This window comes from Poeciliopsis prolifica, unplaced genomic scaffold, assembly GCF_027474105.1.
Source record: "Poeciliopsis prolifica strain line A6 unplaced genomic scaffold, Auburn_PproV2 SCAFFOLD018, whole genome shotgun sequence".
Classification (NCBI taxonomy): Eukaryota; Metazoa; Chordata; class Actinopteri; order Cyprinodontiformes; family Poeciliidae; genus Poeciliopsis; species Poeciliopsis prolifica.
The window spans coordinates 948,669-961,919 of NW_026562393.1; the positions used below are offsets into that span (position 1 = coordinate 948,669).

Sequence of the window (13,251 nt, forward strand, 5' to 3'; positions counted from 1 at the left end):
GCGAACGAGTGTAACCAAGTAGGACTGAAAATGAGATGAAACTGAATTTTTAAGTAATCGACTGGATCTATGGGCTGCATTGTGGGGAAACTGGTGGATCGTAGCTGGTTTTAATCGGTCTGTCTGCGAAGTTTGCTTATTGTCCCTGTTGGTCCTATTCTAAGGAATTCAGAATAGTGCAAATAACATAAAATCCAGCAAAAACAGAATGAGTGCAAAGAAACAGTCATTAAGAGAAATGGGTAGGATGAGTGGGATGCAATAAGTGGGATGTGAAGAAGGAGAAGAAGAAGATGAAGAAGAAGAATGAAGGAATACTGGGAGGAAAGAACTTTGAAAGAAGGCGGAATGATGTGCAAAATGTCATAAAAGCAGTTTAAAGAAAGAGGCTTAGCATTACATCAGAGGTGAGTGGGATGAGTGGGATTAAAAAAGAGTATTTAAAAAGGATGAGGAATAAATCACAGGATCAAAACGAGAGTTGAAAATAGTACAAAATGAAGTACAGATGAATGGCTGTGGGACGGCTGAGCAGCCTGGGACAAAGTGTGCTGCAGGCTTGAGCCACCTGTAAGTAGAGCTGCAGGGTAATTAGAGGTGATGCTTTGGGCATGACCAGACTTCCTGAACTCAGGATAACATATTAACTTCATTCATGAGTGGATCGACACCTCTGATGGCTCTGCTGTTCCTGATGGGATTAAACCTCAGAGCACAGAAACTGTTCAGACATCTAATAATAATATTTAACACGCTTAAATATTTCCAGGATTAAAGACAAGAACAGAGCCTTTCCTTGTTTGTTAACTTGAACTCAAATCAAAAGAATAACTATGTCAAACCTTTAAAAATGAACTTTACAGAACCGATTAGTAAAACCAATGAACACATTTCAAACATTTCTTCTGCTTTGAATTTTTTTGATCATGCTAAAATGTTTCAGATCATCAAATTTGACTTTAATATCAGACAAACATAACCAGAGGTAGCACAAAAATATCTTCGCTTCGCTTTTATCAGCTGGATGTTACATTCCAGGAAGAAGCGTGTTTAAAAAACACTGGCGACCTGCTGGTATTAGACGGGTCCACGGGAGCGGAGGCATCCCTGAGCCCATCAGCCATGTCAGCTTTAATTGAGTTAAATGTGAGGCAGAGCATTGGTGTAATGTGACCTGAACACATATCTGCAATTTAGAGGCACTTATCATGAAATCCTCCCACTCAGATAGAGGTCCTCTGAAGAGGGAAGGCTCCATTTAGCGGGTCTACCACCGCAGATATGATATAAGCTGCTGTCGGCCGGTCGAGGTGCGTTATTGTGACAGATTAGCCTTCAGGGTTCACCGTGCTTAAGCAGAATTATTCTGATCCTGCGCCAAAACACGCTTAAAGTGAAATGCTGTCGGGGTTTAAAACTCTGCCAAAGACTGAGCACAACAACAATGAGTGGATTTACGGCGGTTGGAACTTTGTGGATTTATGAATAGCTGTTTTCATAATTAAGCACCAAAATAAGCTGCAAAATTCCGCTGGAACGCTGCAGACCAGATCCGGGGGTCTGTTTCCCTTGTTTACGCCGGGATCCAATATGTTTCCCACCCCGCTGTTGGCCAGCAGAAAGACAGCTGTAAGACCTAAACACGAAGCCCAACTCTTTACCCTCCCGTCTCCAGTGCAAGATGCTCTGCGCTTCTCTCTCCTGACTGACTGCCAACTCATCACCTTCAGCGAGGGTTATGCAAATGCAACGTGCATCTGCTGAAATTAGAGACATGATCAGCCAGGCTGGCTGAAACGAACAGGATTCATTTCTGTTTGAATATTGTTTGACAGATATGGGATAAAATGACAGATATTAAGATCTATTGTACCTCTGCAGCTGGGAGGAGCTGTTAAGCTAACAAACGGCGTCCTATGATGAAAACTCCACATTGTTTGTACTTCATCCAGTTCCACATGATGAATGGCATCATGGCAACCTTAGACACGTCAAACACAGGAGGTATGGTAATTCCCTGTGTAGCTCACCAAGAAAAAGACAATCAAAAGTCACAAAGTTCTTAAAATGATGGATCTTTGGGATGGAAACTATCACTAATCACACCCTTATGCGACAGCTGATGTGCTTTAACTCAAAAAGTGAAGACACGTCAGACTTTTGAGATGTTTCAGTCAGCTTGACTGCAGTCCACCCGTTTGGCTGATTTCTTTCAGCTGATCAAACATAATTTGGGATTAAACACACTTGCCTAAATAAGGTCTTATGGCTGAAAAGTGGGCTTCAGATCAACCACCAACCAAGAAAGAACCAAGATGAGAGCATATTGGGTAATCTGTGGCAACATACAAACATCCTGATATCTCTGTGTTCGCAGTTTTATTGGGGGATTACGTTTCTTTTGTCGAGGCATCAATCCCCTCTGGCGGCCAAACGAGACAGATTCTTCAAGAAAAACTGTTCCACGATGCTCTGGACCTCAGACTAAGTCAACAATTCATCTTCCAGCACAATAACAAGAAGGACCCTGCCAGGACGACAACAGGACGGCTTCAGAAGCCATCTGTAATTGTTGTTGAGTGGCCCAGACTCAAGCCAAATTGAACGTCTAAAACCGGTTCTCTAATGACGCTGCCCATCAAACGTGACTGAGTGTGTCGCATTAGTGCAGAAGATTAATGCGACACTCTCCAAAGAGGTGTGCCACGCTTGTAAAAGACGTACTCAAGAAGATTCCAGGCTGTGATTGCTGCTCAGTGTACTTCAACAAAACATTAAGCCAAGGATATGAATACTAATCAAGATTTGGCAATTCAAACATCTTCAAGTCTTTTAGAAAAGATGCTGCGCCCTGTCTTTGAGGGGGTCCTGTGTCCAGAACTGGATGAAGGGACCCGGAATATAAACGTCAAAGATCGTATTAATACAGGCAAATCTTCACGATTTGTTTTATCAGTTTCAATACATTGTTTGTAGTCAGCAGGTTTTACACAGAGCTGCTCACTAGCTTAAAAGATCTTTGCCTTCTAAACTCACAGCAAATGCATTCACTAAGCTCCCAAACGTTATTTATAATGCATGAGTGTGTGAGTGGAGGTGATGCATCAGGGTGAGCACCTTAATCACGCTTCTCTTGCAGCCATGGGTTGTGAGTCTAATGACGCACAACCCATGAGCCTAAAGGACTATTGAGTCCAAAAGTTTGTTTTGGACCCAATAGTTTAGGTCTTGTTTAAAGTTAGACTTGTTTTAGACCTTTCTTTGGTACAACACACCGGAAATGGTCGCGCTGAGAAACTAATTTAGCCATTTGCATCAATTTGTTGGCGCAAGACATTATCAACAATGTTCAACGGGGAAACTTGCTAAGCAGGTTCAACAGAGCCGGGCTTTGTTTCTGTGTTGAGGCTTGACAAAGCTTAAAGCTCTTCACGGACAACACAGGAGCAGCAGCAGCAAATGAGAAGGTAGGCTGTTGACTCAGGCATTCTGGTCGCAGGCGAGAGCATCAGAAGATAGGAGCAATTATTTTCCACATCGTTTGACACTTTCTCTTCTCCACTCACACAGCATGTCAGTCTCACAAATAAAGTTACAGAAAGGAAGAAGGAAATAAAAACACCAATTACACAATACCCTACCTAATGCTATCTGCAGACATGCAGGCTGTATTTATGGAGACAATCAGGGTGAAAAGCTGCTGTTAAATAGGAATGTTGTAGAAAATGGTTGAAAATAAGTAAGTTACATAACTGCAGCTGCAGACAGGAAGCACTAAATTACATCTCCAAACATAAATTTAAAAAAAATTTAATAAAATATTGCTCTGATTCCTGCTGATCAAGTATTAACAGATTTGTGTCTTGGTTTAAAACTCAATCTAACATCAGCATTTACTTCTTGGCGGCATCTCTTTTATTACGTTGCAGAGAGATGACATGTTTGCATAGCTTTTACTTTTCACTTGGGGTGAAATGGCTGCAATTTCGCAGAGAAAAGCATTCATGGTTAAAGAAGAAAGACAAGGAGGATGAATTGTTATGACTGTAATCCATTAGGCTTTTATGAGGATGAATTAGGTGATTAAATTTCATTTAGATCACAGCATGATTACGGGATAATGGGAAGCTTTTGAGATTTTCAGTGGCTTCACTCAAACTTTTCCATCTGAGACGACTGAGAAAAGATTTATTGAACCAGCGGATATTCTTACAGACAGTTTAAACATTCTCACAGAGCCAGGTTATGTAATGCAGCCAGGCTTGCAGACCTGCACCATGATGTCTTTGAAAACCCCGACTTTCAGCTCAACATCGCCGGCTATGCCGCAAAATCTGAGCAAGTCCTGGGGTCACGTCACTCCACAGTGTGTTCCAGAACCACGATCCATTACCCTAGCTCATTTGGAAATGGCTTAAGAGAAATCCTTCTGCATCACGTGTTGTAGGTCCACAAAACGCATGCGACTTATTTATTTGCATTACTTCAAACCATATTTTCTAGAAAAGTATCAATTTTTCTGAGTTATAATGAACAATAATTTCGCCGTCCAGTGCACCAATCAAGAGAAGAACTTTTATTTTTACAATAGTTGAATCTTTTCTTTGTTTTTCTTAGCTCTGCAGACGATGGAATGGTCAGTTAGTGGGCGGGGTTGGATGTTTGATCCCACCCTCAAATGGCATCTATAGCCTTTCTGCTTCCCTCCAAATGTCTGTTTCAGTGGCTTTACTCCTGCAGTGAGTTAGTTTCTAAGTTGCCCTTTTGACAGACATTCTCTATGTGATTCACTATAGAGACAGCGATGGCTTTTCATGTACAGAGTGCAGTCAGAGAGACTGCATGTACTCGCTTCAAAATGCAGGATGGTGACAATCAACAAATCCCAGTCAGTCGCAAAACGCAAGCAAAAGACCCTCAAAAATCAGATAATTGGCAAGTCGAGGCTCCAGTTTATATCGAATTGTCTTGAATCAAATGCTAAACTAGAAGCTTCTGAATGGCGCCTCCATCTGTTACTATTTCTCTGTCTTTGTGTATGAAACTGTACATGAATCGCCTCTCGTCAGTCGTTAAGAGTGGATGGATCTGAATCTGATGATGGTTCAATAGCTCGGTTCCCCATAAGGAGCGATGTTATTGATGTATTGAACCAGCCAGTTAATACCGTCTATCATCAGCAGTCCATTTGTCCGATTGAAGAAAGTTTAAACTCAGAGATGATGTTTTAATATGATCTGAAGAAATCTCATTTTACAGTCTAATTCTCAGAGAAAATTTTTTTCTTTTTTCTTTCTTCCCCCCTCCCATGGCCACTTACACTCAGAGCAAACTACAGAGGCTTCATCATCACAGCTTCAGGAATAAAAACATAAGAGCATCTTTGTGGAACCTGTTATTAGTCACAGCAGTTTCCATTCCGAGCCGGTTCCTCTCGCTCTGCCCACACAAGTCTGCATCTGCGTGTTTGTCACCGTGAATTAGAAAGAGCAGCTGAACGCTGCTCGCTGGGAGTATTTTAAATGCCTTTTCTCGGGGTCAAACGCTCGTCGGCTGCCGCGTCCACCTCAGCATCCGTGCGTTCGCGCAGGCGGTGCAGGTAACGCGCGGTCGCCGGACCCCTTCCTGAGACGGCGTTCCTCCCTAACCCGGTTAGTTTATCTTATTTAGCGGCGGGGCGAGAAAAAAAAAAAAAGGCCGCAGCTGCTCGTTTGCTTTTGCCAGCTTCAACAGATTGGATTCCTGCAGTTCGAGCTCGCCTCTTCCAAACCCAGCCACCGCGTACGCAGGCTCTCCTTCTGCCGCAGCCACCACAGCGGCGCCGTAAATCATCCCTCGTCAGCTGCCCGGCTCATGGGACGCGCTAATCTCTCCTCCTCTGACTCTTTATAAAAAGTGACTTGTTATCCGCTCGGCCTGGGGGGCGTTTAGGGGACCTTCTGAGCTGGAAGACTGCCCAGGTGGGGAAACAAGAGAGCTGCAACCTGAGTGTGACTGCAATCAGACAGCAACACTTCCACAACCTGATTGCTCTCGCATGAACCGCTGATCTGTTATTTATTTGCAGTTTAAGGATCCAACTGGATCATCGTGGGTGCCTTTCTGTGAGGCAAATGATTAAACTACAAATGAAAACGGCTGCATGCGGTGTAAGATTTCTCCCTCGCAGACCCGGGCGACCATTGATTTTTCGACTTCCTGCAGCTCATTGTTTTTGGCTTTACGACGCAGTTACAATAAAAATCACTCTTAACTCTCTAATTGCCCCCCATTCCCAGGTCGGTCTTTGTTGTGGGGAAACAAACAGCTCAACACAAGCCCAATTACAGGCTGAAGTAATGCAGGTTCACCAAAGTATTCACGCCACATTTTTACATTTCATCATATTTGAACCCACCGACTGCAATTCATTTTATTAGGAGAGGGAAGCAAAGTGGATTTTTATTATAATTTTGTTTATTTATTTCTTTTTTACAAATCAAAACCTGAATAGTGCGTTTGTACTCCATTTACTTTCATAAGGGCCGTGGCTTTGGTGATCTTGGTCGCAAACATTCAACCTTGAGCCACAGTTGGAGAGTTTAGATGAAATCATATTCATGTGATTAAATGGTCCAATCAAAAATCTGATCTAGGCAAATCGATAGCCTAGGGGGCCATAGAAAAGTTTCAGACTCTGAATTTGTTCTGCTCTGTTCTGTCTTTTACTGGTCAAGGAACTCTTGACCAGTCAAAGAACAAAAAACTCATTTCCTCCCTTTGTACAACTATGAGCTACCTTGTGTTGGGTCATTGCATAAAATCCAAATATGTCAACATGTTTTCCCGTGTATGTAGGTCTGTCCCGGACGGTGGAGGCGAGAAGGTTTGCTCCCACACAGCTGCAGATCATCAGCCATCGGCCTCGGAGGATAAGAGGAGCGAGCTGCTGATCATTCTTCCTCTGAGGTGTTAGCTGAACTGGTACCTCTCGTCTTTCCTCGTGTTTTCCGTGTGCTTCAGACTGCTCTCGCTAATTATTTCCTTGCGCTACCTCCTGAGGTATTTCTCTGCGTCTCCTGCTGGAATAAAGCTCCTGCGATCATCCTCTGAACCCACGTCTTACCGCTGGAAGAACAATCCCCCCTGGATCATCCACCACAGTCAGCAGCTTAGATCCAAACCGCCATCATCCTCCAAGCCAAGACTCGACTACCACACAGACCAGCGACCCAGAACGCTCGCACTCCTCCAGCAAGATTATTCCATCATCCTTATTATCACAATCTTCTTTCCAACTCTGTATCGCCCTCGCAGTTCCCTCCCTGCACAGAACCTTGAGAAGTCTGGACTTTATTCCGTCTGTGACGGCAAACCTGATGAACTTTTGTTTTGCTGGTCTCCTGAGAGTTTTCGCGGACGTGAGTCAGTCTCTAATTTCAGCGACACTACCTCTTCCAAATGTGCACCAGGTCACAGCTTAATGTGCGCAGAGAGCCACAGCTGAGTGGCTGAACTGGTTAATCCAGTGAAAATAATCACAACATAAGCAGTATTGTAAGTGGGGCACTAGTCTAGCTCCTTTAAGCTCTTTCGTACAAGACACATTTCTTCAAAAAAAAAAACAACGAGAGGTCTTTGAATCCAGCGACTATGTTTATGCTTTTACTGGACTTAATAAGAGGAAACACAAAAACAGATTTGAAAAATAAACAGAAAGTAACATTCAAAAGACTCTCAGGGTGCCAGAAATCTGCACAGAAAATGCTTTTCAACCTTTTTAAAGAGGCAGTATTATGTATTTTCTTGCCACATTGTGCCATTTTACAGCACAATCAATTAACTATTTTACTTTCAGTTTTAAAAATGCCACAGCTGAAATAAAAGATTTTTGGCTTTGTCATTTAATGGCATAAAATTAGGTCTCTGTCTCTTTAAAAGCTGCTTCACTCTCTGAAACTTCGCCTTTATGTCGTCTCAACATGGCTCTTCTAATAACCAGCGTTTCACTGAGAAGTGGTTCCTGTACAGCAGATGCGCAGTTCAGCCAGGCGCTTGCTAATTGCTGCTAGCTAGTTTGAAGGAGCAGTGACATGGAGTTGGGCTGCTCTGTGAGGCAGAAGCTCAGGAGCTTGGAAACTACGCCTTGAAGGTGGCATTAAGCACCCAAATAATAGGTCCAATCAAGTGTTTTGCACAGCTGAATGGTTGCCACAGGAGATTAAAAGATTTTTCAGCCATGCATAAAAGAATCAATGCAACACTCCATGTTTTGATGAAACAATAACATTATAATATGATGTAAAGATCAAAAAAGCTGGCTTTAATTAAGCCAATTATTCAACAGCCAATCAAAAAGCCCCTCATAATAAACTTAAACTACATGCAATTCCAGAGGCTTTTGTTCTTTTAAATAGCAGAGCAGCAACTGTGAGTCACAGAACTAACTCCAGCACAAAAAAAGAAAAACAACATATGTTGCTTTATGTTTTAATTGTTTATGTGGCGCCTACAAATATCAACAAGGACAGAGTATAAGCTACAAATGTAGAGTTACAACATTTGTTCATGTTTTTTCAGTTTGGCTACAATAAATTCATTAATTTTTTTCCCAGTTTGATGTCATTAATTGAGTGCTTCTACTGCTAAATATTTCTAATTTACACGTTTTAGCCGCTTTTATGTTTGTGTGTGGGGGAATGGGGGGGTTTCTTTGAATCAGATGCGGTTCAGTCCTTTAAATTGGACATAAACACCAGTGACACCAAGACAAATGCCGTTGCCCTCAATAAGTCAAGGACGTGCTGGGAATCAAGGTATTCTGCAGATTTTTTTTAAATCTTTGAGTTGCTTTATCAAAGCTTTCCTTGTGTGTTTTCAGTGACGCAAAGTACTTTAAAAAAAAAAAAAAAAAAAAAAAGGAAGGTATTTTCCGAACTGCTGGGGAGCTCCTGCACGGTGCTCTGAAACAAAAAGATCTTTTTTATACATTTATATATATTTTTTGTGTGCATAACACGCAGCACACAGCTTGTTTTCTCCATCTGGGGTTGTCTGTTCAGGTCTGACATCCAGCTGTGCGTCTGCTCCCCATAATCACTTCCGCTGCTGCCTCTTTGGAAGAAGATGTTCTCCCGAAACCCATCGGGGGGCCCCTGGTGTCCTGGACGTACCTGTGGCTGACGGCTTGATCTCTGAGGTCTAATTAAAGGCAGAAATTAACTGGGAGCCGATTGGCTCCGGTTTGCCTCTCTCTGATGTTCCTCGACTGACGCTTTTCTTTCAAGGCACAAATTAAAAAAAAAAAAAAAAAGAAAAGAAAAGAAAAGCACAGCAGCTGTTTTTGCTGTTTTTACGCACGTTGAACCAAAGAACAGACAGTGTAACTAATTAGAGAAAGCAGCTGCTGCTGCTGCTGGGATCTGCACAGATATGATTCTGCAGATTCCTGGACCTTGACTCTGCCGGGGTTTTGCGCCGGTGCTGCACTTGAACGCAGCAGCAGACCGAGTGGTCAAGGGTTCGGCTGACTGAAGGCCCGGATCCCACATTTATTTATTTATTTTATTGCGCATCAGCTCTTTTACCAACCGGCCCCTCACTGCTGACCTCCCCGCCTGCCGCTGAGGCGAGGGGACAAACAAACCCGGGAAACGTCACAGATGATCACCAGCGCGGCCGGACGAGACAGATGCTGGAGCAGGAGGGGAGGAGAGGGGGTGGGGGGGGGGGTTCAGAGCAGAGGCTGAAAAACTGTCACATCTGATATGGGTCCTGCTGCGCCGCGTTGCCAAGTCGATCCGGCTGTCAGGAGGCTGAAGGAAACAGCAGAGCCCCCACCCCTCCTACCCAAAACCCCTCCGACCCCTGAACGCAGCCGAGCAACCGCTGCTGCTCTGCTCCGAGGACGAGAGCTGTGACCACACAACCATCGTCCTTAATGTGGAAAATGAATTCACCTTCCTCGTAGGCCGACGGAATCTGTGAAATGACCCGGAAGAGGACGTCTCAATTAACCAGAAAACTGGATAATCGCAGTGACTGACACGAGTCATACTGCAGCTGCAGCAACCAGCCAAACTGGAGAAGTAACACCAATCACAATCTAAGACTTCAATTCCTGACATGCAGCATCTATAATGCTTGTAGGTGCGAATAAAGTGAAAGCACTCATGTGATAAATTGTAGACAAAACAGATATAAGCAGAATTCAATTTAAAAGGGACAGTATTATGTGTTTTCTTTTTCTAGTCACATTGTACCAAGCGACTGTGTTACCTTCACTTGAGATAAAACAAATATGGTTTAAAAGAAACGTGACTTTTGTAAGTTAATGCCTTGAAATCAGGCCTCTGGCTCTTTAACAAAGTCCTGCTCCATCCAACACTCGGCAGTGCTCCTCTATCAACCCTTTAAAAATTTTCTTTTGTTTGTTTGTTTGTTTTACCAACGTCCCATTGAGAAGTAGCTTCTACCATGGGTTCACCAGATGTTTGCTAATTGCTGCTGTCTAGTCTGAAGGAGCTGAATCCTCCCGCCCAGTCCGAACGGGTGGAAACATCCCACATCGGACCTCTTGTTTGGGTTTCAGTTCCCGCTCCCGATGTTTACAGAGTTTTCCATCTTAACAACTCAAATGTATCAGTAGCAGGCCTTAAATCTCTCTCGCGCTACGTGAATCATCAACAGAGCAGCATACGGGGGTCAGGCTGCTGATCCGTCGTATTTACTGATCTGTGTTTGTAATAATCCCACATCACTGTTCTGTGTTGTTCTCACTGAATGCTGATTCGTCCCGGAGGGATACTGATATCCTCCCATCTGTACATGCATACATCCAAGCATGTCCCCGGACTTCTACTTCCACACAGGGACGGATCCGGCCAACAAGAAAAAAGAAAGCAATGTTGGTAATTTTTAGTGTCTTAGGAAATGTTAAACTGTTTAGATGGGAGAGTTGTTCATCTGTTCATCTGTTTTGGTCAATTCAGGCCACTTAATTCTGCTTTTAGCCATTTACCTCAACTTTAACAGATATGTTGGAGGATAAAAACGCATTAAGGTGATTGCATTTAAAAGTCTACCTTAAAAACAAACAAACAAGCAAAAAGCTATTTCTTGGGTGCAGCCAAAACAAAAGCGATGCTTCACATAAGCAGCATCCTCCACAGCATGGTAAAGCTCAGAGGATTGATGCTCCCACGCAGCCAAAGGAGTAAACCGGGGTGATTAGAGAGCCTCACTGAAGGCCTCGGTTTGGAAATTTTCCAGATATGATCCACCCAGAATGGGCAGGAGGGGGCTGACAGGGTCAATGGATGGACAGACAGATGGATGGAGGGTCTGATAGACGGACGGAGAGAAGATTTCATCTCATTCTAATGACAGATGTGGAGCCAGTGTTAGCCTCGTGGAAAATTGCCTTTCCTCTCTCTCAAATAGTTAAATCGCAGCATCTTAGCTATGAAAACAGTTCAAGTTTTAAAATGCAGACAGTTAAACTACAGCTCAACCTCAGTCTCACCCTGCTAGGAATCGGCCTTTAGCAGCCGCAAACTGTGCTTATCCCTCAGGCCGGCACGTGTTCACTTCATCGCCACCCAAAACATGCAACACCAGGTTTGACGTCATAGACTGATTGTTCTTCCCTCATGGTTTGTTTCATGAGGGGGCCCGTATCCTTCTGCAGAATGACTCTGCAGCCTTCCTCTTCCTCTTCCTCTTCCCCTCTGCTGGCTTCAGCACTCACGGCCCACCGCAATGCTGCCACCGGCACAAAGCTCTGGCTGCAGGACACCAGGGTGGATCTGGATCATCTCTGCCTGTGTGCGACTTCCGTTCCATCCATCCCAGGTCCACTGCTTCCTCTCACCATTTTCTTTCTTTCTTTCTTTCTTTCTTTTTTCTGTCCTCAGTGAAACCGTGTCTGGACCGAAGCAGCAGGAAACCGTGATAGAAAGGGAGGCCGGCGCTTGGACGCCTGAAAAGCCCGAACAGTCGCCGTTTGTCCCCCTCTGTCATCACTTCCTCCGCCGGAGTTGATTAACATTTCACTCACGTCCAACTGAAAGTTCACGCTTATAGATGAGGGGGAGGAGTGGGAGAGATGGATATGGAGAGTAAAGGGAGGTGTGGATGGATGGATGGATGGATGGATGGATGGATGGATGGATGGATGGATGGATGGATGGATGGATGGATGGATGGATGGATGGATGGATGGATGGATGGCAGAGTGGAGGCTCTCCATCAGCCTCCACTCTGCGTGCGTCTGAGCCAGAATGCAACAGTCTCCTTCCTTTCTTCCTCTGCACAGTTATCCTGGCTCAGAAGGATAGTCAGCTACCAGAGTAAGTACATATTCTTTCATTATTATCTTCACAATGCGGAGATGTTTGGAAACGAGCGTCTGCACCCGCAGCCCCGACAGCACAAACCACTCCACGTTCCCCAGATCCCACTCCAGCCAAAAGCCGCACAGCTGATCGCCAAAAATAAAGCCCCGCTGCTCTCTTACCGATGTGGATGATGGAGTCGGCGCTCGCTGTGTTGCACTGCAATATCCACAAGGAATGAAATAACAGTATCAGCATTTCCATCTCCAGTTCGAGCCCCAGAGGCGCATCCACGGATCCACCTCGCCGATTCTTGGGGTTCTTCTTCTCACTGGCGAGCAAATCCTGAACGGGAGCGGCGGCGGAGAGTGTTGGTGGAGAGTGATGAGCAGAAAACTAAATCCCACAGAAGAAAGTGTTGGTCAAAGTCGAGCTGAAGAAGGAGATTAGAGAGAAGAAGACGAAGAAGAAGAAGAATGAGAAGAAAGAAAACAGGGAGAAGCTTCCAGGGGCTCCAGAGAGGAGCAAAGCCGGGGAGGTGAGAGGGGAAGAGGGGGGAGGATGACAGGAGACACCAGGGGTTTGTTTCAGAGGTGAAGATCCGCCGGACGAGCAGCTCTGACTCTCTACCTCCGAGTCTGAGACATCACACACTGCAAACTGCGGAGGAGCAGGAGGAGGGACATTCTCTCTCTCTCTCTCTCTCTCTCTCTCTGTGTCTGTCTCTCTCTCTCTCTCTTTCTCTCTCTCTCATTCCGTCTCTCCCTCCCTCCCTGGTTCCTCTCTCTCCATCACTTCTCTTTCCTCTCCTCCGACCCACGTGACTGCAGAGCATCTATCTCCGGTGCTGGAAGCCGGAGCGGAGAAAAGAGAGGCGCGGGATGGAGATGGAGATGGCGGGATGGAGGGATAGAGGGATGGAATGGATGGGAGCCGG

At 44.7% G+C, this 13,251-nt stretch overlaps 1 protein-coding gene across 2 annotated transcripts in view; it reads right to left on the reverse strand.

The window, feature by feature from the left end:
* grid1b (glutamate receptor, ionotropic, delta 1b) overlaps positions 1-12,969 on the reverse strand; it is a 406,477-nt gene extending 393,508 nt beyond the window's left edge. For both annotated transcript variants that reach the window (XM_055042755.1, XM_055042754.1), the window contains exon 1: positions 12,497-12,969. In XM_055042755.1, coding sequence (XP_054898730.1) covers positions 12,497-12,578 — 82 coding nt within the window. In that variant the 5' untranslated portion in view covers positions 12,579-12,969. The remainder of the gene's footprint in view (positions 1-12,496) is intronic.
* Between the last annotated feature and the right edge of the window lie 282 nt (positions 12,970-13,251).